General features: G+C 42.7%; 1 protein-coding gene across 2 annotated transcripts in view; it reads right to left on the bottom strand.

Moving 5' to 3' along the window:
- Positions 1–26752, bottom strand: part of OBSCN (obscurin, cytoskeletal calmodulin and titin-interacting RhoGEF) — a 223880-nt gene that overhangs the window by 67288 nt on the left and 129840 nt on the right. For both annotated transcript variants that reach the window (XM_071734574.1, XM_071734575.1), the window contains 19 exons: positions 25788–26060; positions 23225–24580; positions 22205–22483; positions 21413–21491; positions 20942–21060; positions 19337–19534; positions 18841–18873; positions 18637–18735; positions 17861–18079; positions 17048–17114; positions 15401–15420; positions 14970–15098; positions 14033–14172; positions 13131–13331; positions 12699–12781; positions 11300–11473; positions 10288–10447; positions 9359–9475; positions 7592–7756 (listed from right to left, as the gene is read on the bottom strand). In XM_071734574.1, the coding sequence (XP_071590675.1) occupies positions 7592–7756; positions 9359–9475; positions 10288–10447; positions 11300–11473; positions 12699–12781; positions 13131–13331; positions 14033–14172; positions 14970–15098; positions 15401–15420; positions 17048–17114; positions 17861–18079; positions 18637–18735; positions 18841–18873; positions 19337–19534; positions 20942–21060; positions 21413–21491; positions 22205–22483; positions 23225–24580; positions 25788–26060 (3911 nt within the window). The remainder of the gene's footprint in view (positions 1–7591; positions 7757–9358; positions 9476–10287; positions 10448–11299; positions 11474–12698; positions 12782–13130; positions 13332–14032; positions 14173–14969; positions 15099–15400; positions 15421–17047; positions 17115–17860; positions 18080–18636; positions 18736–18840; positions 18874–19336; positions 19535–20941; positions 21061–21412; positions 21492–22204; positions 22484–23224; positions 24581–25787; positions 26061–26752) is intronic.

Raw genomic sequence — 26752 nt, 5'->3', positions numbered from 1 at the left:
TGGCCTGTGCCGGCCATCTTGAGCCATGTGGCTCGGGATGTGCGGACGGGACGGAAGTGACCGCTTGCAGAGCCGGAAGCGGACTGAATCAGAGTCCGGAAACCCTATGTCCCGCGTCATCCGGCGAGGGTGGCTCCAGGGCTGGTCCCGACCTCCATTGGGCCCCGCCTTCGGCCCCACCCCTACGCCGTACATCATCCGACGGGGACGGCCCGCAGCACCCCTCCTCCTCCCTCCCCTCTCCCTCCTCCTCCCAGCCCGCCCTCCCTCCCTCCCTCCCTCCTCCCTCCCCCCCCCCGCCGCAAGCAGCCGCTTTTCAGAAATAAAAGCCTGCTGCACGGCACTACCGCACCTTAACGATTAATTGATCACAAATGCATGAGCAGGCCCTTAATAATAAAGATTATGATTTATCCTCAGTTTTAGATACCCTGCCACAAGTTTTCCCGATCATATATACAAAAGCTAATCACGGAAATGTGAAGTTGCAGTATCACTCTTTAAATTAGAAATTGCTAACACAATTACGAGCTACTGTAAATGAATGCGAGTTGCATGGTGAACCAGTTAAGCAAATGATAAGTTATATCTGGGGTGCAGGACTGTTGCTCCCAGAGGATATAAAAGGAATTATGAGAATGATCATGACTCAATCACCTTTACTGTTATGGCGAGCCCACTGGCAAACATTATGTCACAGATTCGTAAACATTTCTAGAGAACAAAATGACCCCCTGTATGGGATAACAATAAATCAATTTATGGGTTGTGGACTATATGCTAATTTTGAGGCACAAGCAAGATTAGGCCCAAATATAATAAGAGAGTTTATGAGATTTGCGAGAGAAGCTATAAGTAAAGGTAGAACTACATCAGTTGTCCCATCTTATATGTCAATTAAGCAAGGCAAAGGTGAGCCATTCTCACAGTTTGTAGATAAATTCACTGATGCCATCAACCAGGCTTGTGTACCAGATCAAATGAAAACCATATTGCTCCGTCAGTGTATCCTAGACAATAGCAATACTCCCACGAAAAATATAATTTCCTCCATGCCATCAGAAGCATCAATTGAGGAGATGCTGGAACAGTTATCTAGAGTACCAGTAGGGACTCAGGCAATGTTAATTGAGGCAATACAAGATGTAGGGAAAGGTATGGTGCAAGCCCAGCAGCAAGCTCTTGTAGCCCAGCAACAAGCCTTTATAGCCCAACAGCAAGCACAACAGCAAGCTCTTGCAATCCATCAGCAGCAAGCTCTTGCAATCCAGCACCAAGCCTTAGCAGCCTTAGCCCCGTTACGTCCTGCCGACGCCAGACAGCCGCAACGATCAACCGACAAATGTTTTCGCTGGGGACACGCTGGACATCTTCGAAGGCATTGTCACAAAGCCACAGTCTGGTGTCAATACTGTAATATGAACACTTATGCTACCGAAGTCTGCAGATACCAGGGAAATGGATCGAGGAGCGCGAGGAGCCATGGCACAAAGACCCCAACTGCGGCTCTAGTGTGGACCCTTTCAAACAACAGCAACCAGCCACTTCCACTCCCCTCCAGCAACCAGGCACTCCCACTCCCTCCCAGCAATCAACCGCTTCCACTCCCCTCCATCAACCAGCCACTTCCACTCCCTTCCAACAATCAGCTACCCCCACCTACCTCCAGTGATCATCCACCCGCACTTCCTTTCAGCAACCAGCCATCCCTACCTCCCTTCGACAACCAGCCAATTCCCACTTCCCTCCAACAACAATTCCAGCCACCCACCTCCCTCCAACCAGCAACCAGTGGAAGCCTCGGGCTGGACCTGGCAACCGCAGTAGATGTGACTCGCAGTGACATTAACCCTCAAAAGATCCCTACGGGTATCACCAATCCAGTGAAATGTCAAGAAAAACCATGCGGACCCCTTTTATTAGGACAGTCGTCTGCCGGACTTAAGAGTTTGTTTGTCTTGCCAGGAGCAATAGACACTGACTATACTAGAAAAATTTGTATCGTAGCTATGACTTGGACACCACCTATGGTAATTCTAAAAGGAACTCGAATTGCCCAGCTAGTCCTGACACGACAATTAACTGATGCAGCAGCCGTCTCTTCGATTCATCACCATCATGCCCACAAACGTACAGGCCCTTGTTGGTCGAGACATACTAAGTCAGATTGGAGCACGCCTGATCACAAGAGACCATTTTTATTGGCAGTCACTCCTTGGGCTTTCCCGATCCCGTTGACATGGTTATCATCACAGCCAATATGGATCGAGCAGTGGCCGCTGAAGCGAGAAAGCCTCAGACAAGCACACATCTTAGTACAAGAACAGCTAAAGCAAGGGCACATACAACCATCAACTAGCCCTTGGAATACTCCAATCTTCATAATTAAAAAGAAGTCTGACAGGTACCGTTTACTACATGATTTACGTGCAGTTAATTCCCAGATGGAAGCAATGGGAGCTTTTCAGCCCGGAATGCCTAACCCTGCGATGCTTCCAGAGCGTTGGCATCTACTTATAGTAGACCTAAAAGACTGCTTCTTCATCATACACATACACCCACAAGACACAAAGCAATTTGCATTTACACTCCCAGCCCTTAACAGAGAAGCCCCTGCTTCACGATTTGAGTGCGCAGTGCTCCCACAGGGCATGGAAAACAGCCCAACTTTGTGTCAATTGTTTGTAGATGCAGCATTATTGCCAGTACGGCAAGCATGGCCAGATGCCTTAATTTATCATTACACGGATGACATCCTAATAGCACAACAAGACCCATTTACCGAGCAGCAAGAGCATTTTTTAACACAACAGCTAAGTCACCAGGGACTCCAATTAGCACCTGAAAAGATACAACGTACACCACCATGGAAGTACCTAGGATGCCATATTACTGAGTCACAAGTTAGACCTCAAAAAGCTGCTCTCTATTTGACTCTTAATACCTTACATGATGTACATTGATTCCTAGGTGATGTTCAATGGTTACGCCCTGTGATCGGTATAACAAACGATCATCTAGAACCGTTACGACCACTTCTTAAAGGCATCGATCCTGCCTCCCCTGTTACTCTTTTGGCAGCTCAACAACAGGCCATAACTGAAATTGGCCTGACAATATCTCAGCGCTCCGTGGATCGCCGTGATGTAAACTTACCCATAGACCTAACCATCCTTACGGGTAAACAACATTTACTCGGAGCTCTCATGCAGTCCAAAAAGAAAAAGGGGGAGACTAGGTCTGCTGATATCCGTGTCTTAGAATGGATCTTCGGACCACTATAGCCAAAAACTACAATCCAAACAAAGATTGAGGTATTAGCCCTTCTAATTTGTAAAGGCCGAACCCGTATTATACAAATTACTGGAGATGAACCTAGCACAATTTATCTTCCAATGAAGCAAGGAGAGTTGGACTGGTATTTGCAGCACTCTCCAGCCCTACAGTCAAGTCTCCTAGAAGCACCGCAAGCCATTGATCTCTCCCCGTTGCGATCTACTGTGTTAAAGTGGATGTCCCTGCATGAATGGATTCCTGTTCCAAAACGATCTGAGGAACCCCTTCAAGATGCACTAACGGTTTTTACCGATGCAGGAAAACGTTCACAACCAGCCGCAGTGACTTGGCAAGATAAAGAGCAATGGTGCCATGAACTCCTGTCCTCACAAGAGGACGATACCCTATAGACTCTAGAGTTGGCAGCCATTGTTTACGCCTTTTCACGTTGGCTGAATGTGCGTCTTAATGCTGTCTTAGATTCCCTTTATGCTGTGGGAGTTGTACAGCGAATTGAGGACGCATATCTCAAAGACGTCGCAAACTGGCGATTAAATGACTTATTTCGTCAGCTGCGGACTGTCATCCAACAGAGAGATCAACCTTATGCTATCATAGTCGGAGTCACCAATGGTCTGATGGCCTGGGAGAAGGCAATGCCCGAACAGACAGATTGGTTTCGCTATCCGTACCCATGGATGAATTTACTAAGGCAAGGAATGCGTATGCTACCTTCCACCAGAACGCCAGAGGACTCCATCGTCACTTCCAGATTTCCATGGATGAGGCCAGAGGCATTGTAAAAGCCTGCCCACAGTGTAACCAAAAGGGACTTGGTCTCGGCCTCAGAGTTAATCCCCGAGATCTTGGTCCAAATGAAAGATGGGAAGTGGATGTCACTCATGTACCAGAATTTGGAAGGCTTAAACATGTTCATGTCACTATTGATACTTATAGTCATTTTATTTGGGCTACAGCTCAGTCTGGTGAGAAAGCGTTGCAAGTGATGCGACATCTCATCCTTTGTTTCGCTGTCATGGGTGTGTCAGAGCAGATAAAGACTGATAGTAAACCGGCATATACTAGCGACAAGTTAGCTCGATTTTTTCAAAAGTGGGGAATCAGGCACATTACAGGCATTCCCCACTCGCCAACAGGTCAAGTTATAGTAGAGAGGGCAAATCAAACATTAAAAGACTACCTGACGAAATTCACAGATTTACAAGACCCACAGGAGCGATTATTCAAAGACTCTATTTGTCTTGAATTATCTGTGCATATTCGGGGACCAAAAGATAGCCCAACAAGCTGACTCTTCAGAAGCCCCTACAGTGACCTACAGAGACCCCACCACGGGTGTATGGCAAAGACCAGCAGAGGTTATATATTCAGGCAAAAGTCACGTGTGTTTCCACCCTTACAGGTACCTTGTAGGTTCCCAGCAAGCGGACTCAGCCAGCACCTGCTCCGCCAAATTTGAAAGCATAAGTTCAAGAGCAGAGACAGCCGTATTAAGTGCTCAACATGTTCAAAGATAGAAACTGCCGTGTTGACTTCATCATAGGTTTCATTGTCATTTTAAACTTTGTTTTGCCTTCATGAACTTCGACCCTTGACAGAATGTCTGGGTTACCTTTGTGCGTCAGCTTAACACCACTTCCTTTTGTGCCAGTCTATGACACCAACCAACCAACCCACCAACCAACCCACCATAAAAAAAAAAAAAAAAAAAAAAAAAAAAAAAAAAAAAAAAAAAACCCACCCCAAGAAAAACCCCACCCCAATCACCTTTTGTTACATATTTGGTTGGTGTACCAGCCTCTGAAGAGACGTGGCCAATGTTTCAAGCACTAATGAACCACACACAAGTGCAATTTCACACCGAGAGTCTATGTTCCACCAAGGCCAGTCTAGTTGCGTGCTTAAGTGACTACGACACTTGGGTTAGTGGTCTGCCCGCTGGGCCCAATCCCCAAGAATTGTGCCTTATAGACTCTCTAAATGCCACTTATTGTCTCTGGATGAGTAGCTTGTCCACTGATTGCACAGAAGTCATGAGGAGACAATGCGCTACTACCAATGTTTTCCCAATGGGCAATTTCAGCCAGTGGTGCAACTACACCCTCCGTGGTGCTACTAACCCATCGCCTGGGACACAGCTTCCTAGGAAATTACCATCAGGGTACTTTTTAATTTGCGGAGATCGGGCATGGCTAGGTATACCGTCCCGTCCCATTGGAGGGCCTTGCACCATTGGTCAACTGAACTTAGCTATGCCTCACGCACACCCGAACAGTACCCATCGTGTGCGGTGGAAGCGAGGCCTGGCCCAAATACTAGCGCAGGGATGTGATGATGATGTTAACCTTTGGTCCAAATGGCAGGTGATCGTTCTATTTTTTGCCGGGAGCAGTTGCCTCTCGTGCACATCGGAACCTGAAGAAGTTGAGTTGTTGGGTGGTAAAGTATGCTAGTGATACCAGCAAGGTATTATCTGAATTAGCTGATGATTTATCTTCTGTACAACATGCAGTGTTAGAAAATAGAGCTGCTATTGATTTTTTGTTTTTAGCTCATGGCCATGGTTATGAAGATTTTGATGGTATGTGTGGTATGAACTTGAGTGATCACTCTAAATTGATACATAAGTAGACACAACAGTTAGTAGAACATACTCAAAATATCAAGCAAGATGTAGTATTTTTCGGTATAGATGAATTAGTCAATTGGTTTGGCCTCACCAGATGGCCTCAAGGTTTATGTAAGATTGGTTTACTCGTACTTTGTATTATATTGATAATTGTAATGTGTTTTAGTTGTATGTAAGTAATACTTAAGAAGTTATTTGCCAAAGCTGTTAATATTATGAAAAAGATAAAGGTTTTGTTGAAGAATGGTTTGAGGTACAAGGACATGGACCTCTATTAAGTACTAAAAGGTTGTGAATAGTTACATAAAAAGTATATTAAGAAGTTATGAGATCACAAGACAAAAAGAAAAAGAGAAAAAGAAAAAGAGAAAAGAAAAAGGACATAGCACATAGTAAAATTAATACATACTGCTTTTCTAAAAAAAAAAAAAACAAAAAACAAAAAACAAAAAAAAAAAAAAAAAACAAAGAAAAAAAAAAAAAAAAAAAACAAACAAAAAAAAAAAAAAAAAAAAAAAAAAAAAAAAAAACTTCGCCCGTTGTGAGTGTGGTGGTTGAATGTTGCAATCTTAACTTTAACACAATTCGGCAACTATGAAGGTCCTAGGACTCCGTTATGCTATGAGCCGGTGGGACCTGGAGACGCTTATAGGGGCCCCCCGACAACATTTCGTCGGATAAGTCTCTCCTATCCTTCTTTTGGCTCTCTGCACTAGTGGACGCCAGACCTTCCTAATATTGAACAGAGCTCTGTTAAAGAGTGTGTGAGTATGAATGATTGTATGAAACAGAGACATGTCATTAATGCGAAGTCGATTCTTACTTGATTAAGACAACGAAAGCTGTTTGATAACTTGTTAACCAATTTGTTTGATTCATTAATAGAGTGGTTTGAATAGTCTTTAGATTATTTCAAAAGGGCATTACAACATTGAATGTATCAACCTGTTTCATTCATTAATTGAGTGGTTTGAGTAGTTTCTAGATTGTTTTAAAAAGGCATTATATTATTGAATGTATCCTTAAGTTTTGCACGTTTTTGTTATTTGCACTGTATTTGTTTGAAAATTAGCACTGCAAAATTTTAAACCAAACATGGGCTTGTGCAAAAAGAAAAGGGGGGAAATGTTGTGGAATGTTAGGAAGGCTCGGAGAATGTTGGAGAATATTCCTGAATATTCTCGAAGAGGTAGGAGGTACGACCCCTTTGCTATGCCCAACCCCATGTTTGGGAGGCCAATTAGATCGGCCCATACTCCGGTGCTACCTGCACCAGGGATTCGCTGTGCTACAGGTAAACACACCGGGTGTCCAATAAAAAGTTATGTTGGTGGCAGGGGTGTGGTCACGGAAGCACTATATAAGCGAAAGTTGCTGCGCAATAAACCAGAAGTTCATTTATCAACCATATTGGTTGCACGCATTTTCTTTGCCGCTCCCGCACAGATCTGTTCCTGTTTGATGAGTAGGTTGGCAAGGCAAAAAACCACATTGTGGGTATCTGTGTGCTGGTGCTTCAAACCCCAAGCAAGCCAGGAGACACAAGAAACAAGCAAATCCTCTCATATGATTGAGCAAATCCTCAATATGATTTCTAGAGGAGATCCTTGTGGGACCTAAGGCTGGGTTAGAAAGACATAGAGCTAGCTGAGGAATTCCAGTTACCTGTCGGATGGGTTCCCCAAGGCTTTCCAAAGTCCCTGGATAATTCTCAATGAGTGAGACATGGAGGTCATTTTCTGCTCTTCGGGTGAGGGCAGACACAATGGCATAAGCTTGTTCCAGTAAAGTGCAGTTCTGGCTGTTTCTTGCTTTGTTTCGGATTAATTCCTAGGGAGGAATGAAGAAAAGGTTATTGGGCAGTCAGGAAAAAAAGGAGAAAAAGAGGAAAGGAAAGGAGAAAGGAGCAAGGAGCAAGGAGGAAGGGGAAGGGGAAGGGAAAGGGAAAGGGGAAGGGGAAGGGGAAGGGGAAGGGGAAGGGGAAGGGGAAGGGAAAGGGAAAGGGAAAGGGAAAGGGAAAGGGAAAGGGAAAGGGAAAGGGAAAGGGAAAGGGAAAGGGAAAGGGAAAGGGAAAGGGAAAGGGAAAGGGAAAGGGAAAGGGAAAGGGAAAGGGAAAGGAAAGGAAAGGAAAGGAAAGGAAAGGAAAGGAAAGGAAAGGAAAGGAAAGGAAAGGAAAGGAAAGGAAAGGAAAGGAAAGGAAAGGAAAGGAAAGGAAAGGAAAGGAAAGGAAAGGAAAGGAAAGGAAAGGAAAGGAAAGGAAAGGAAAGGAAAGGAAAGGAAAGGAAAGGAAAGGAAAGGAAAGGAAGGGAAAGGAAAGGAAAGGAAAAGGAAAAGGAAAAGGAAAAGGAAAAGGAAAAGGAAAAGGAAAAGGAAAAGGAAAAGGAAAAGGAAAAGGAAAAGGAAAAGGGAAAGGGAAAGGGAAAGGGAAAGGAAAATTCTTTATAGCTGAAGGGTTTCTCAATATCTGTTCCAGATATCAACTTTTATCCCATTCTTTCACCATGTGTTGCTTAGCTACTAAATACTCTTCTTCCTTACCCATTCAGCCTTACTGGCTGTCAGCTCTGCCTTTTCCTTACATCAGTGGATATTAACAAAGCTGAAGCAAATACCAGATATGCTTCCATGACTTAAAACAAAAAAACAAAATAAAAAAAAACCCCCAAACCAGACATAAATGCATCCACTGTGTTTCTCTTGTGCTCACTCTGACAATACCATGAGGCAAACAATTCATGTGGCAGGGCTGGACTAAGAGTCAGTATTGGATTAATAAAAAAATAAATATTTTGGCATGACTTTTCTTCCTGGATATGCAAGTGTTCTCTCCCATGAAAAATACTGCTTAAAATGCTACTTCGAAATGTCTATGATCTGGGCTAGAACCTGAGATAGTGGGACAGGTGAAAGTTTGAAAGGTGAGACATTTTTTGGGGGGTAGAATGGGGCAAAGCTTTTCAGAAAACTAAAATTTTGTCTTACTATAATGTCAATATAAAAGACAAGGGAAGAAAGTGGGAAGTCAGTATCTTGCACATTGGGAACTGCTTATTTTTAGAGCACACCTGTTGCTGAGTGTGAAGCAAATTCATACTTGTCATGGGTATATTCATAGGGGCATGTATATAAACATATATTTTATATACATATATGTATATATATATATGCCTATAATTCAATGTTCTCTCAGATAAATCTTGCTGATCTTCATGGGGTTGGAGACTGTGAACCTCTACCTGGATTTCCATTTATAAAACTATTTAGACACCACTTCACCACTTCACTGGTGAAGATTCCTGTCCTACTCAGCTTTCAATTGGAGTTGTCCCAGAAGGAAGCCAAGAAACAGGAAATGACAATAAAATATTTTTCAAACCAAGCTGCCCAAAGCAGAACATGAGATACATTAAGTGCATAAGAAAAGGTCTTCACCTTGATTATAGTCTGATACTGCTGGATCCTGTTTATGGGTTTTTCCAGGTAGTGCTGCAGTGGTGGGATGAGTGGCTGGGAAGGATCTTCATTAGTTAAAATTTCATCTGTGTATCTCTGAAAAAATACACAAAAGGATAAAGGAAATTTATAAGAATGGGAAAGATGACCCACTGGAAAATGCTCTTATGATGCTGCTTCATACACCCAACTCAGCCAAGGTTGGACACCTCTACTGGGCCCCCTTGGAATTCCCCAACAAACTTTAAGCTGGAATAGACGCCAGTAGGAGACTTAAGGTCCAGGCATGGACACCAGGGAGGCTCAGAGCTTCTAGAGGTAATTTAAAGGATCTGTGAAGCTGGGATGGGGGTGAACATGTGCATTTGTTTTCTAGGAAGTGTCAAGCTGGACTAAGTGCTGAGGAGGAGGCTCATGGAGAGGGCAAAAAACCTCAGGATCTGGGCATGGGTATTGGATGGACAGAGGGTCAATCCTTGCTGCTTAAGGGATCACAAACATGGAATGCTGGGTGGGTGTTTTCAGTAGTGAGCTTATATCCTGAGGAGCTGGAGCAGAGAAATAGGATTTGCCCATCTGTACTTAAGTGTTATACGAGTTTGCTTGGTCTTATCATGGGGTGGCCCTTAAAAAAAATCCTTTAATTACAGTTACATCATCACAGACACATCAATTTATGTATGATTTGTATAATGTTCATAAATTCATAAGTATATGTAAAGATGTTGCCATAGTGGTTGTACCTACTAGGAAGAGCTAGACAGTAATGTTATTACCCTTAGCAAAAATTACACAAAAAATTGTTTAATAATTAATTTCATGATCACAGCTGTGATTAATAACTACTTTTCTTGATGCAGGAGGTCATAGGTTGTATGGTCCTCAGGCACTTTGGTTACTGTTTTTACCTTGTAGAAATCCTGGACAGCTTTGCTGACAACAATTGACTCAGCCTGGACCCTCCCCACCAGGTACTGGATGTACCTATTGAACTCTGCTTCATTCTTAATAAAGCACATGGCCACATCATCATCAGTGTCACATTTCTGCAGGCTGTGGAGGAAGACACTGTGGAGGACAAAGGAAAAAAAAAAAAAATATTGAGAAGGTGATGGAATGAGGCTGGGACTCAGCCCCCAGATTTTTAGATCAGGGAATTTCAGGGTAACACAGATTAAAGGAAATACTGGGGGGAAAGGAGAGGTGTTGCCACATTAACATTAAACTTCTCATTGCCTCTTCATCCACTATGATGCTGTTCCCCTTGTGTCCCTACAACTCCTTGAAAGGAGGTTGGAGTGAGGTGGGTGTTGGCCTCTTCTCCCCACTGACTGTGTTAGGACAAGAGGGAAGGAGCTCAAGTTGCACCAGGGAAGGATTAGATTAGATATTAGGAAAAATTTCTTCAGAGAAAGAGTGGGGAAGCATTGGAACAGCTTGCCCAGGGAGGTGGTGGAGTCACCATCCCTGGAGGTATTAAAAAAATGGGTAGATGTGGCATTTTGGGAAGTGATTTAGTGGATAAGGTGGTGTAGGACTGGTGTTTGAACTCAATGATCTTGAGGGTCCTTTCCAACCTTGATTCCATGCTATGCCCCCCAAGAAAAGTAGGGATAACTTTCAAAGGCTGGGAAGTCAAGCAATGGAGCACATATTGGGTGGGGAAGATGCTGCAGGCTCACTGATGGTTGAGCTTTGTGCATGCATATTACTGACCCCCCCCTAAGGTAAATCAAAAATTAGGACCACAGGGTAGGAAAACAGAGAAGAAAGGGTGATTCTCATGCTGCTGGAAAGGACTTCCCATGAGAACCATCATTTCCTGGGCAATAATTCACAGCAATAATCGTTACTGTGGTTCTGACACCAAATGTGTGAACCAATCTTTGGTCTCAAACAAAAGCACCTGGGAATGCCCACCTGGAATGGAAGTAAGCAATATCATCAATATTCCTGAAGATGGTGGATTTCTGACTGGCAACAGCTCCTGGGATGTTGGAACAGGTCTCAGTGTACCTAAGGTGATGAGTCTGGAGGAACTGGAGGTCTTGAATGTAATCCTCTTCTGAGAGCAACAGCTCTTGAATAAGAACACTGAGGAGAAAATGAATAGGCAAGAAAAAAAAAAATCACAGAATTATCAGGACAATTACCCTTAAAATTATCCTTATAAGTTCTAAAGTAGAGGTACATGATCAGAGCAAGAGACTCCTTGGGGTGTGTTGACTAAATTCTCTCTGACCATAAGAACTTAGGTCAGGAGCTGCTCATGAAGTGCCACCTATCCCTACCCTACAGACATCTGCTGTTAGGGCAGATAAAACAGAGCATGAGCAGCAAAGGGATCTCTGTAAAGTAGAAAGTAGCAATTTCAGTGCCACTTTATGCAATCAAGAAAGAAAATGGATCACAGAACACACTCAGTAACTCAACAAGGCTGAGCTTGAGCTTTCACCTCCTCTTTAGGCATCATCCTCAGGTATGGGGCACCACAGAGTACAGAGGTATTGTGCTTTAGGATTTTGGGAAATCAGAAAGCTTCCAGAATGGCATCATGCAAAGCCTTTCTTTCTACTCATCCAATATGACTGTGCCCAGTTCTGGAGTCCCCAACAGCAGAAGGACACAGAGCTCCTGGAAGGTGTCCAGAGCAGAGCCACTGAAATGCTCAGAGGGCTGAGCAGCTCCCTGGGAAGCCAGGCTGAGGGATTGGGGTTGTTCAGCCTGGAGAAGAGGAGGCTCCCAGGTGAGCTCAGAGCAACCTTCCAATATCTGAAGGGGCTCCAAGAAAGCTGGGGGAGGGCTTTGGACACGGGGGGGTAGGGAGAGGACAAGGGAAATGGGTTAAAACTTGGAGAGAAAGGGGAGATTGAGGTTGGACATGGGGGAGAAATTGTTTTATTTGAGGGTGGTGAGACCCTGGAACAGGTTTCCCAGGGAATCTGTGGCTGCCCCATCCCTGGAAGTGTTCCAGGCCAGGTTGGATGGGGCTTGGAGCAACCTGGGCTGGTGGGAGGTGTCCCTGCCCATGCAGGGGGGTTGGAAGTAGCTGATCTTTAAGGTCCCTTCCAACTCAAACCATTCTATGATTTAATTTGCCTGGATTTTTCCTAGGCTGACATGAATGGCAAAACCCAAAGATCACAAATTACAAGCCTGAGAGAATGAAGAGTTTGCTTGAATCTGGCAAAAGGGACTTGGCAGGACTCAGCAGAAGAAAAACAGTGACTCTGACAGGAGGGACCTAGATGCCAATTCTCATGTTACTGCAAAAGTCAGGAAAACTCAAAGGTGCAAATATCAAGTGACACGAGCTCACCTGAGCTTCCTTTTGTACTCATCTTCAGAAACAAACACTCCAGGGAACTCGGGAGCTTCTGTTGTTCCCCACTCTGGTGACAACTGACATAGAAGGAAAAAAGAAATATTCTTTTAAGTGAAGAAGAAGATATTTCTTTAAGTCCTTTAAGTCCTTTTATCAATACACACTGAGGAATATCCCTGTGTGCTCACAATCCCCTTCAATAGCACCTAACCCCCTGTGACAGTTTTTTTTTTCTGGAGCATCATGAGTTCTTTCAAACCCCTGCACACAGGGAGAAATATTGTCTAATCAGATCATGAAAAAACCAAATCATAATACAGGCAAAGCCAAATCCTCACCCACCCCTCCCTGCAAAAGGAACGGCTCAAAACTTTAACAGGAGGTGCAGATTTTCCATGAGCAAACAAACACAGTGTGATCAGTCACCTTTAACTTCTTGTCCAGGTAAGCTGGAGACACCCAACCCTGTCGAGAGGGACTGGATTTAGTGGGTTTAGTCCTGACCAGCCATTTCAGAGGATGAGCTGAATCCAGGACTTCCACATATTGGCCTTCCTTCAAAGTGATGGTCTCCTTGTCTGGAGCAGCAGGAGCGTAGTCAGCTGTGACCATGTAGACATCAAAGATCTGCAGGTGTGAAATGAGAGGCATGATGTGCTCTGAAAATAACAGCAGCAGGACACAAAGTGCTCATCTGGGTTTCAGCTTTTATTTTTCCAGCCCTTGTACTGCAAAGAGAATCTCTTTTTTTGGCAAGGAGAAGACTAAATCTCCAGGAAGCTCAAGCCTTATTTTCAAAGCCAGCTGAGGTGCTTTGGATTTACACCAGGAAACAGTGGGTTTTTCTCCCAAGGCAAAACAGTGATCCTAAAATTGTCAAAATAGCTTAACATCTGCAAAGTTTAATTTATTTTTATTTTTTTAGGGAACATTTGAAATTAATGCCCTAAAATTTTCAGTTTCTCTTTCTCACAGAATGCTCATTTTTCTCATGAAGAGCCCCTCAACAAAATTTTTCTGATCAACTTTATCCAAGGCCACAGAAAATCAAGGCCTGTCTTTCTGAAGCTCAGTCATGAAAGAAAAAGGTACCAGATAATGGATATGTTTTAACAGCATGACTTGAATAACTTATTCTAGATCACAATGAGCACTAGAATTTGACTTTCTCTGCTCTCTATCACACGCTTAATAATTATCTACTAATTATACCTATTGTAGTGAAGTACAATCCCTAAAGGGGATGGAGAGCCTTAAATTATTGGAGAGGGGCCATTTTAAGTGGAGTTTTCTCCTTGTGTCAAAGTTGTTCATAAAAGATGTCATACCTCTCCTCTGGAATCCCCATCTTCAGATTCAGAGGAGGATTCCTGAGCAATGGATGAAGGTCTGGATCTCCCATGTCGAGGAGATGCAGATGGAGTCCTGGATTCATCATCACTTTCTCCCCCTGGCACTCGAAGTGTTGCTGCAAAGCAACAACAAAGTGTGAAACAAACCCCCCCAACTTGAACATGAACCAAATCTATCATTTCCAATGCCATGAGAACAAATATTCTGTAGGAAGAGAACTCATAGCACTGAGTGTGATTTCCCACTGATATTTAGGATGAAATAAATCATTGGGATGTTTTCACACACGAGGTTGCTTGTCTACTGCATGTGTTGCCACTGGCCTGCAAGAATATTTTTAGGAGAGGTGATAATCAAGATAAAAAAAGAATAAACCAAGATTTTTTACTTAATTCAACAAATCACCAGATTACTTCATAGCTGTGCACCTAACTTCAGCTTGATTTTAAAATCCCTTTGTGGGGTAAAACTTGAAGTTGTGGGAATTCTTCCAGACAGGTTTGCTTTCAGCCTCAGGAGTGATGAATATCTGAGGAACACGAAGTAACTAAGGTGTTCAAAATACAATTCAATTTTTTTATAAGTTGCCCTCCTTTCTAAAGCTTGCAGTCTCTCCTACTTATTTAAATACACCATTTATGTTTAATACAATGGACATTATTTATTATAATTTACTCTAATAGCCTTGACCCTAGGTCAAAGTTGGAGACTAAGACATGCAGTTTTGGTGGACTTCCCTAAAAATTCTTAATCCTAAAAATTAATTCCCTAAAAATTAGTCCTAGCATTTACAGAAGTTGAAAGGCTTATGTGGGATGACTGCCTCCAAACCTGCTAAATAAGTTTCACTGATATTTAAAGTCCAAATGATTCCACACCAATTAAATAAACAGTGCTTGCCAGGTTCCTTACCCTGACTTATTTTTGCAGACACCATTTCTGAGATACGGGAGGTGAGTTTCTGGAAGAATTCTTCTGAGCCAACATCAGCTAATGAAATGGGGCTTTTGGGTACCCCACCTCTCCCACCTTCAAGGTCTCCTGGGGAAAAAAAGAGAATTTTCTAGAAAGTGTCACTGGAAAGTCAACTCTCCTGAGTAACAAAATCCTCTGTGGAAGGAAGGTCTGATTTTTTTTATTTCTCCCCACTTTTAAAACTGTGCTTGCTGATGTTTCATCTGAATCATTTACCCTTGAACAGAAACCAGTTCTGCAAACTTTCAGTGCTTCAGACAGTTTCAAGAAAACAGGACCAGAGTAGGTAGTAATCATGAAATTTATAGACAATCTCAGCTGTAGATGTGATGGGCAGGAGTAGGAGAGGAAAAAATAGTTTATCTTACCTTCAGAGGGATGAATAGTTCTGGAAAAAAAAAAAAATAGAGCAAAGTAGAGTTAAAAATCAAAATAATACTTGTAGTAAAGACAACTAAGTGAAAAACATTCCCTCCTCCTCATCCCTTGCACATGAAAGCTGGGAATATCTAAGTTAGGACTCTTTGGTCTGCAGGTGATGGGGGGCAATGCTTACCAGGGCCAATATGAGAAATGATGCCCAAATGGCTCATTTGAGCACAGAAACATTTGAGGGTCTTAATCTTTGAGCCAAATCCCATTTGAGAATTCTTTATCCTTTACTTTTATTTTCCTTACTATAATTTAGAGAAGAACTAAGGGGGGGAGTTGCAGAGCAGAGTAAACTCCAGCTCCCTGGTGCTGCTGGGATTTTATTCTCATCTGGCACTGAAATAAAACTATCACACACGTTATGTCAAGTGGGGATCTGTAGTCTCAGTCAGTTTTCAGTGAACTGCTGCTCAAAAACCTCCACTGCATTAATCAGGAAAGCAGGGACTGGAGAATCAGCAGCTGCTGTGGTCCTGCCAAGGGATCTGTACCCCTCCCATCACATTGCATTGGGAAGTGAGCTGACTAAAGGTTCTGCAGTGGTTCTAAGGTCCAAAGAGACTTTTTCCACACTGGTTTAAGGTCCAAAGAGATTTTTACTCCACTGACAGCTTTTACCAGCACAGAATTCACTTATTCCAGGAGGAAAGGGGCAGGAGATGGTGTTATCAACACTGACATAAAATAACTCCATAGATGGGAAAAACTACCAGCATTTGCTTGCATCTGTTGAAGAGCATTTGTAACATTTCCCAAGGTTAAAGGTCTGTCAAAATACTAATAATATCCTGAAGTAAACCTGCTACACCTGTAATTTTTGGAGGTGAGAGAGTCATTGCAGAAACTGCTCTGCTCTAATTCTCAGTTAGCAGGTAGGAGGCAGGAGGAAGCTCATCCCTCCTGATCCTGCTCAACCTGGTGTCCCAAAGTGTGTTTAGCAGAGTTTGGGCACATCCCTGGGATAAGCAGCAGTGAAATAGCTGAATTCACCCTGCAGCTTTTTCACACTTCAGAGGAAATCTGGTCAAGCCTTTGAAGGCTGGAAATGTTCTAGAAGCTGATGTGTGTTCAGGTGGACACCACCTTTCAGGTTGTATCTGTCCAGTATGCAAGCCAGGAATGGTGAAATGAGGAGGTTACTCTTCCAGGTCCATTTGTAAGCAAGAAGTTTGGGAACAGATCCTTCCCATCTACTGCTTTTCCTGTGCATCATTGGTGTGTTTCAGTATTGACAAGTAACAGTCACACTTTAACCCTGTGAATTTTGGAATTCTGCTTAGGAGATGATAAAGTAGCAAAAGTTTTATATAAACTTTTTTTTTTTCTTTCTTTTTTTTTTTTTTTTTTTTTTTTTTTTTTTTTGTCCTTGTTTCTTTCTTTCCTGATAATCAAGCATAAATGGCTGATGTTGGTACTCGAGTACCTCACTTTCCATCCTAGGATCTCAAACTATTTTTACTCTGGTGCTGAGAAAATTAATAGAAGATGTCCAAAGTGAACACTGCCTACAAGTGACTCCTGGGAAATTCTACAGGGTGGTTCCTGCACTGCTCCACTCCAACCCAAGTGGGCAAAACACTTACCCCAGTGTGGTCATGATGGCTTCTGACACCATCACACGCTCCTGGGTCAGAACTTCAGCCTCTTTCACTGCAGGATTAAGGTTTAGCATTAGAACACAGAAGGTAGAGGATGCCTTTTTATATTTTTTTAATGTAGGCATTTTTTCTAGACATGGATTACTGGGAAGTCAAGATCTGCCCTGTTGGCACCTCTTGGCCTGGGACACATAATCCCTTTCATCTAATGCAGTTTGCTCCCTGTTTGCTGTAGCTGGATGATTGCCTCATTTCTCTACACTGGCCAAGCTGTGCTCCTGGAGCAAGTAAAAAACATGTGGGATGCAAGGAGGGATAACAGGAAAATTGAGTCCTTCACAGTGTTGTCCCTATTCCCAGCCTGTATTTCCCTGCCCCACCTCTTCCTGATGGAACTGTACCAGAAGAGGCCCTGGAAGGCTTTAAAAAGGGGATTCAAGTAATTCTAGCTGCCTTGAGGCAATTCTACAAAGCAAAATCCCTTAAGAGTGAAGTATTCAAAATAATTTTTTAAATGTTGGCTTTTTCTAGTAACTTTACATCACTTTTCTTCCTTTTTTTTGTGTATAAATTGGTTGTTTCTTAGACTTGCCTTCTGTTTATCCAGAAAAGATGATGCTGTGAAGCCAAGGCAAGGTCAGAAAACTAAAACATTAGAGAAGTCTGGCTAAATCTTGGGAAAATGCAATTTTTTTCTGTTATTTTGTTACTTTCCTTATCAGACTCATTTTTTTTTTTCTCTTAGGCACTATCTGGAAGTAACACAGAGAATGGGAGTGAATTTTAATGAAGATTTACCATCTGCAACTTCCAGGCTGGCAGTGCAGATGGACTGGCCAGCCTGGTTGGTAGCAATGCATGTATAAGCTCCACTGTATTTCTTCTTAACATCCAAGAGGATTAGGCTGTGATGCATATTTGAACTGGCAAGTTTATACCCAGGAGTTTCTGGTTTGATCCACAGGATGCCTTCCCGAGAATGTTCTTTCAGCCAAGTAATAGTTGGAGGTGGATGTCCTAAAGGAAAGGAAAAATCAGTGCAAGGAACATTAATTTTGCTGCTGGTGTTTGCTCCTTGGAAATGTGAGCTGGGAATGCTGTGAATAAATTATATTTTGATCTGGTTTTCTGATATCTGTCCAGCAGTAGCAGGCATAATATACATATATATATATATATAGGCCCAAATATATAGGCCCTATATATAGGCCCTAAATATATAGGCCCAAATATATATATAGGCCCAAACCAGGACAATCCTAAAGGAATATGTCTTTCTATAGCACACACATAGGGGTATTAAATATTTTTGTAAACACAAAGCCATTAATTGACTCATTTTCATAAAACTAACAAGTCCTCATCCTTGGTTTTACATCCAGGAAGATGGAGGGGAAGATGAGTAAGATGCTTCTTCCAAAGTTGGGAGTAAATTCTCTTCCAAAGTTGGGAGTCCCAGACTTCAGAAAGAGGAGGTAAGGTTACAACTACTGGGGCCAGGGGGGGTCTAGAACATGTCATGGGGTTACACAATTTAAGTTTTATGCAGAGAGGCAAAGTGTCTATCCACTTACCTTCAACTTTTACAGATAACGTGATGCTTGCACCTTTTTTCACCTTTTTGCTAGTGAATCTTTCTAGGAACCTTGGTGGTATCAGCTGCTCATGGGAATCTGAAAATGACATTATTGGTGAAACGTGGTGACACCTTCAGCATGAGTTTAGACCCCTGAAAAATCCCTAGAGGTTGTGTTATCACCCACTACGACTTCTCTCACCTGTTTCTGATGGCTCTTCTTTCTCAAAAGGATCTGTAACACAAGGAGAACAAACAAAATAGAAAATCTAAATAAATTCCCAGCCAGGAGCTGAAGAAAATAAAAGTGTCTCCAGCAGATTACTTACTGCTGGAGACACTATCAAAAAAGGGTTTGTGTAATCTGTGAGAGGCCCTCAGTTTTAATAAAATGAGCTATTAAAGTTAATGAGGTTGGGCAGGAAGAAAAGATATATGAGACAACAGTCAGACCCCAGAGTAGTGACATGTTCCATCTTTGGGATGGAACCACCAAATTATTATTATTATTATTATTATTATTATTACTACCCATCAATTTACAGGTGCACTAAGGCTAAAGGATGTCACCTTCTATCTACAGACTTCCCCACCTCCCTTGATTTAACTTTCTCAGGAAAAATAACTTTATGAACAGGGAAGAGACACTGGGACAGGAAAAAAAAAAATAGCTGGTACCAAAAATATTCAGTACTGACCTTTGACTACCAGCCTGGCTGATGAAAATGCAGAACCAGCAGAGTTGATGACAAATATTGAGTACTGCCCAGCATCTGCCTTAGTGACATCACGAATTTCCAGGGAGTGGAATTCCAGTTTATCCGTCTTCAGGATGCGATCCGAGGCCTTCAGTGGTTGCCCATTCTTGAACCAGTAGAGCCGAGGCTGTGGATACCCTGGAAGGAGCAGTTACAGACATGGAGAACAAGTTGGCAACATGGATTTGGGAACATCTCCAAACAGAGAGATCCTTCTGAGCAGGAGAAAGGGATCTGAAGTTTCACAGATTTACCCAGTTAGGGTTGGCTGCAAATTCGTGAAATTCTATTTATCTGTTAAAGTTCTTTCCTGGCTCTTCAGTTTCTGGCACTCCCTGTGTTGGATGCATCTGCAAATGCCTTCCAGGTTGGAAAGGTTACAGGTCTGCTTTGTGAAGTACACAAAGAGAAAAGCTGAAGCCAAAATAGCTCTCATCACTTTACAGAATAAGCAGGAGAATCCCTACCTCTCCCTACCAGAAGCAGTCAACACCAGGAGGATGCTTTTGCAGTTTTTAGGTTGTAGCAGCAACCTCCTTATTGAGCAATTCAAGTCCAGGACTTGAGCTTATTTTTAAAAAAGAATAAAGGTCATCCTTGCTATCTTTTTTTTTATTCCTTATTACTGCTCTTTTTTTAATTCCTTGTTACTCCTCCATAACTAATGTGCTCATGGAATTGCTGGCCTCAGTTTTCCAAAGCTTATACCTGTCATAGAATCATAGAATCATAGAATCCTAGAATCCTAGGGGTTGGAAGGGACCTCGAAAGATCATCTAGTCCAACCCCCCCTGCCAGAGCAGGGCCCCCTAGAGTACATCGCCTAGGAACGTGTCCAGGTGGGTTTTGAATGTCTCCAGTGAAGGAGACTCCACAACCCCCCTGGGCAGCCTGTTCCAGGGCTCTGTCACCCTTACAGTAAAAAAATTTTTTCTGGTATTCAACTTGAACCTCCTATGCTCCAATTTACACCCATTACCCCTTGTCCTATCACTGGTCACCACTGAGAAAAGCCTAACTCCATCTCCCTGACACTCACCCCTTACATATTTGAAAACATTGATGAGGTCACCCCTCAGTCTCCTTTTCTCCAAACTAAAGAGACCCAGCTCCCTCAGCCTTTCCTCATAAGGGAGATGTTCCACTCCCTTAATCATCTCAGTAGCTCTGCGCTGGACTCTTTCAAGCACTTCCCTGTCCTTCTTGAACTGAGGGGCCCAGAACTGGACACAATACTCCAGGTGTGGCCTCACCAATGCAGAATAGAGGGGGAGGAGAACCTCTCTTGACCTACTAACCACACCCTTTCTAATGCACCCAATGTAATTATGCCTGGAGAGATGGAAACAGAATAAGACACTTAATCTGCCAGGATCTGCTGCAAAGGTCAAGGCTCATCAGCATGAACACATTTTTTTAGCTGTTTGGGGCAAACGTGGTGGAAGATGCATGGACTGGGGTCTGAGTGGCAGAAGAACACATTGGAAAACCTTGTCCAGCACTTCCAAAGCTGGAAGAACTGACAGTGCTGTGTGCTCCCCTCACCTTTCACTTTCAGGTGAAATTTAGCCAGTGATGCTCCTGGTGCCACGTGGATATCATGAAGCTCATCAAAGATCTGGGGCAATTGCTCCTCCTCAGTAGTGGATTCCTCTTGTTCTCGGCTAAAAAGCAATTTCAATTGGAAAGAAGAAAGTCAGAAAGCCAGAAATGAGTTAGGAATCAGAATGACCTATTTTTACATCCTTTCAGTCTGTGGGTTTTGTCATCATGACAAATTTAGCTCTGTGTGACATTAAAAGAAATGGAGTGATATCCAGGATAGCCTGAAGGCAGCCAGAGCAAGTTTGCACAAGAGAAATGTCCAACTATTTCAGTTATTGCATCTCAGCTGGCCTGGTTCTTCCTTTAGGGCATAAAGTTGGCCCTGCTAGATATATAAAAATAATATCTTTAGATAAATATATATATTGATCTTATCAAGGGAGTCGCTAGAGCTAGAATTCATTATTTTACCTTGAAATATATTCTTTAGCACTGTAGTAAGAAGATGTCTCTGTTGCATCTGCTGCTGTCTCATAGTCAGTGCTGGTCACTGTTAAATGGAAAAGCAAAAAATGTTTGCTATAACCATAGAATCCCAGACTGGTTTGGGTGGCAAAGGACTTTAAAGATGATTTAGCCCTAACTCCCCTTGCCATGGGCAGGGACACCTCCCACCAGCCCAGGTTGCTCCAAACCCCATCCAACCTGGCCTGGAACACTTCCAGGGATGGGGCAGCCACAGCTTCTCTGAAAATCCTGTGCCAGGGGCTCATGAGAAAACATTTCTTCCTAAGATCTCATTTAAATCTCCTCTCTTTCACCTTGGAACCATTACTCTTTTTCCTATCACCCCTGAGAAAAGTCCCTCTTCAGTTTTATTCTGAGCTGTGAAACTTCTTTTCTTACCATAATTACAATTTCCATACTAATTTCAGTAACTGTCAGGTGGATTTCACACACTGCCACTGCACCATGGATTGTGGAAAACATTTCTGTTTATTTAAAAATGCTTGTTCTGAGCCTTGCCTTGGAGTTAAAAAAAACCCCAACCATTAAACCCAAGAGGTTTGCTAGAGAAATATTTTGTGGGCAAAACATGCCTTTTTTTTTTTTTTTTTTTTTTTTTTTTAATGCAAATGATGGTTTTGCTGTGGTTTTTTTGTGTTTGTTTGGTTGTGGGTTTTTTAAATAAATAAATAAAATTTGTCCATCTCCCAGCAGGGACCCTTCCCTTGGGTTTTCCACAACGATTTGGAAACTTACAGTCGACTCGAAGCTCAGCCTTGGTTGAAGCAACTCCCATGTTGTTTTCAGCAAGGCACCTGTAAACACCCATGTCAGTGGGGACCACAGCTGTGATGATCAGCTGGTGACACCCTTCCTGGTCCTCGTTGATCATGTAGTGGTCATTTTCCTCAAGGGCTTTTCCATCCTTGAACCAGCGAACCGTGGGAAGAGGTTTGCCAACCACGATGCAGTCAAAGCTGACTGGGTATCCATCTTGTACCTCCTGGTTTTGGAGTTCAGTCAGGAACATGGGAGCTAAAATCATGGGAGTTAGGAGAGAAGAAAGGGGAAATTCAGTTAAAAGGTGTCTTCTAAGAGTAGAGCTGCCCAATGCCTGAAAACTTCTGGTTTCTTGTTTTTTTAGTTGTAGAGTGATATCTTCATGAAAATAATCAAGAAGAAGCTCCCTGGCAGATGTGGTCAAAGTATTCCATACCACCACAGCTCCAAACTAGACACTGCCTCTGTTCCTCTCCTTGCTGAAAAGTCTTGTTCTGAAAACTTTTTCATTTATTTAAGCAGAATAATTATAGCCCCTACGGGTTGGCCGTATTATTGTAGTGGAGACATTTATGGTGAAAAGCAGGTTTGTAGGTAAGCCAATAATTTGCAACTCCCTCCCTTCATCACTAACATCCAACATCCCAACATCCATCCCTTTTCCTTTCAACTAAAAAAGAAAAATTTAATCAGTTTCTCCAAATGCAAAAATTGTTCAGAAAATATCGGTACCAAAAAAAAAAAACCAAACCTTAAGTTTTCTTTAAGAAATATTTCATCAGTAAAAAGATAACATTCTAATCTACTCCAGCTGTCTTTTCAAAAAAAATCACAGAATCACAGATTCATAGGATGCTTTGGGTTGGAAGGGATCTTAAAATTCATCTCATTCCAACCCCTTGCCATGGGCAGGGACACCTCCCACCAGCCCAGGGTGCTCCAAGCCCCATCCAACCTGGCCTGGAACACTTCCAGGGATGAGGCTGACCCCCCTACCTGTATCAGAAGTCAGCAAAGGTGGTGGAGGTCTTGCTATTTGTGGTCCAAACTTCCCGTGGGCAGGTGGTGTTGCTTTCCCAATCCTCAGTTCAATTTTTTTAGGGCCTTGTTCCAAAATGTCAATCTCCACGGGAATCCCCAGGGCACCAAACATCTCTCGGAACCGAGTGGCAGCAGTTTTTGCCTCAGACATGATTTCAAACTTGATGTAGATGTACCTGTCATCCTCCCGGTACGTTTGGTGGTCAACCATCTCTATGTCCCCTTCGTCTGCACTGACAAAGAGCTCTTCCTCCACGTCAGAGATCTCCGTTGAGATCCTGGCCCTGAAGAGCCTGTGAAGTCTCCTCCCAGCTTTACGGAAAGCGTCATCCAGCTCACTGCCAGATGAGCTTTCTGTCTCACTGTCAGTGCTCTGCTTCATCTGCTTCTCCTTACGAAGAACTGGAGGTTCCTGAGTGCCAATGACCACCTTAGCACTGTGGGAAATCTTCCCAAATTTATTGGAGGCCTCACAGGTGTATTTACCTGCATCTTTCCTGTCCAGGCCAGCAATAATCAAAGAGCAGGTCCCATCACTGTAATTATCTATGTGATAGTAGCGACCATCTGAAAGTTCTTCCCCATCCTTCAGCCAACGAACTTTCATGTCAGTTTTGCTCTGGGCCACACACTCCAGGTGGAGGGTGCTTCCAGGCTCACCAGAAAAATCTTTGAAGGTCTCAGTAAACACTGGGCACTCTTGTTGCTTGATCTCTTTCCTGACTTTGTAACCTTTGAAAGCAGCCTGGATCTTCACAGCAGCTTTGGTCATGGAAGGGTCATCTAAATCTGGCATTTCTGGTTCATCTGGTTTAGCAGGTGGGGTGGTCACCACGGTCTCCAAACTGGATTTCTCCCACTGTTTCCATAATTTGCCTGTGGAGGTGGACTGAATCTTGCTAGTAACAGTGATGCTTTTCTTCCCAGCTTTCTTAAGGTAGGTCACCAGGGAAGGAGTCCCAGCCCTGGACTCGTCGTCCGAGCTTGTGAAAGAGAAATCTGCTTCTCCTGTCCTAGCCAGCTCATCACAGGTGGAATACTCCTCTGAGTAATAATGAGACATCTCTGCTTCCTCCTTCCTCAGCTTCTGAAGCTTCTCTTCCTCTTCAGGCACCTCGCTGATGGAATCCAAGGTGGGCTCCCGGCTCATCCTCCGTTTCTTGGCCAAGGCTTCCCAGAGGAGGTGAAGGTCTCCTTCCTGAGCAGCTTCAGGGGGCAAGCTGGGCTGCACATGGCCATCCACCAGCTCTTCTGGTTGTCTTGCAGGGGGTTCTTCTCTGGAGATCTCCTTTAGCATTGTCACTGTGGGAACTGGAGGAGAATTTAATTGAGAAGATGTTAAAAAGCCTGTGAATAAGTTCTGAGGAATCATGCAGAAGTAATAATGTAATAATCTATCAGTATCATCAAAATAAATGTTCTGTTGGGAAAAGAATGAGAAATTTTGTTCTCAGAAGTTAAATGTAAAAAAAAAAAAAAAAAAAAAAAAAAAGGTGAAATAACTGGACATGGTCCTGGGCAAATTTTTCTAGCTGACCCTGCTTTGAGAAGGGGGTGGCCTACACTATTTCTGGGAGTCCTTTCCAACCTCCACTCTCTTGAGATTCTATGCATACACATAAATCACAGCCAAACAATTTTTTTTATTTTTGTTTCTCACACATTTGGACTCAATTTGTAAATTTCTGCCCTTTTTGCACACTGCAGTCAATGAATATCTGGTTAAGACTGTTGGTGGATTATGGAAAAGTGTTCCAGGCTCATCCTATTTCACAGCTAGACACGGTTTCACTGGGATAGTTCTCCAGTGGCTGTAACAGCAGCCAGAATTCCCACCTCATAATGAAATATCTGCCCATAGATAGTTGGGTTTTGATGTGTCTATGTCTGAAAGTTGAGACTCATCACCTAGAAGACATTGACTTCTCTCTGCATAGTGTCCAGTGCCACCTGAGATGCTCCAGGCTGCCTGGGACATCCACACATGCCTCTCAGATACAACACAGGACCTGTGAGTGCTCTGAATCCCTCTGGAGAAAGAGATGGATGCTGAGGGTGATATCCTAAAGTACCACAATGGCATTAAATGCTTGTGTGTGGACCACTGAATCCCACTGTAGGGACACAATTCAGCATCCTGAGCACTATAGACCCAAAGTCATTTGGGATGTCTAGGAGAGGGGCCTGTTCCATGCAGAACATAGGAAAAAGCCCTCACTTTATGAAGAAACAGCTGAAGGCCCAGGAAGATACCCTGGAGATATCTCAAAAAGCACCAGAAATCCATGTATTACACCTTACATATCTGGCAGAGGAAAAATCTTATCTGAGCAGCTCAGTGCTGTTAGATTTGGAGAAAAATGCTGGGCAACACCAAACAGGAACATAACAATTCTTTATGGATTGTGATCACAGCTTTTCAGGGAAAATTAATTCAAGCCCAAGCTGTGGAGGTGCCCCAGGTGAATGTCTCCATCACCAGAACTGATTTAACCTGGCAGGAATGTGTCCTCCTTACCATCAAGGCACAGGCTGGCAACAGATTTGACTTCTGGAGAAACCATGCAGGTGTACGTGTCCTGATCCTCAGCTTTAAATGAATGAATAATCAGTATCTGTTTTTTTCCATCAGAGAGGATCTCATATCTCCCTCCAGCTTGTATTTGTTCTTTTCCTTTGAACCATGTCACTCCCTCCTCAGCTTCACTTGATAACTTGCACTCCAAACGAGCCACCTGCCCTTCTGAGACTGATCCTCCCACCAAAGGTTGGGTGACTGTAACTTGGGGCTCTGTAATTATTAAAAAGTGAATTAAACCACACAATATATCATAATCTGGCTTTCAGGCACAAGAGATCACTCTATAAAATATCCAAGCATCCCATTTTCCCTTTATAGAGTCTTTAGCTGGTGTAGAAAACAAAAGAAAAGAAGAAGAATCAAAAAACCACAATAATTTTGGCATTCAGAGTTTGCTCTTCCATAGGCAACACCAAAAATAACTTTACAAGCTCTCCCAGAAGTCAAACCAGATCCCTTTAAATATATACATGCAAGAGGGGTTGCATTTTTAACATTCCTGTGCTTATTGGCTGATCTTCATTTACCCATCAACAGTATTCAAACAGCCCTACAGGTTCTAGAAGATCTGAATGTTTAGAAATGAAGCAGTTCTGAAGAGACAGAAGAAAGAATAAGTAGAAAGCATTTTTTAAAAAGAAGATATTATTTAAAAACATAATTTATCCCAGTCTTGAGAGTAAAAACTTATATATGGGTGTATATTTATATTTGTTATATTTATGATTTTTCATTATTTATTTGTATGATATATATGTGTGTGTGTATGTGTATTTTTATATGTTTATATATATTTAGATTTTTCTTTCTTTATTTCTATTATATATATGTGTGTGTATATGTGTATTTTTATATGTTTATATATATTTAGAGACCTTTAGCTGTCTTCAACTATCTCAAAG

This window comes from Heliangelus exortis, chromosome 2 (assembly GCF_036169615.1).
Source record: "Heliangelus exortis chromosome 2, bHelExo1.hap1, whole genome shotgun sequence".
NCBI classification, from domain to species: domain Eukaryota; kingdom Metazoa; phylum Chordata; class Aves; order Apodiformes; family Trochilidae; genus Heliangelus; species Heliangelus exortis.
Note: the sequence above shows the minus strand (reverse complement) of the source record. Positions and strands in the feature narration are given on the sequence as shown.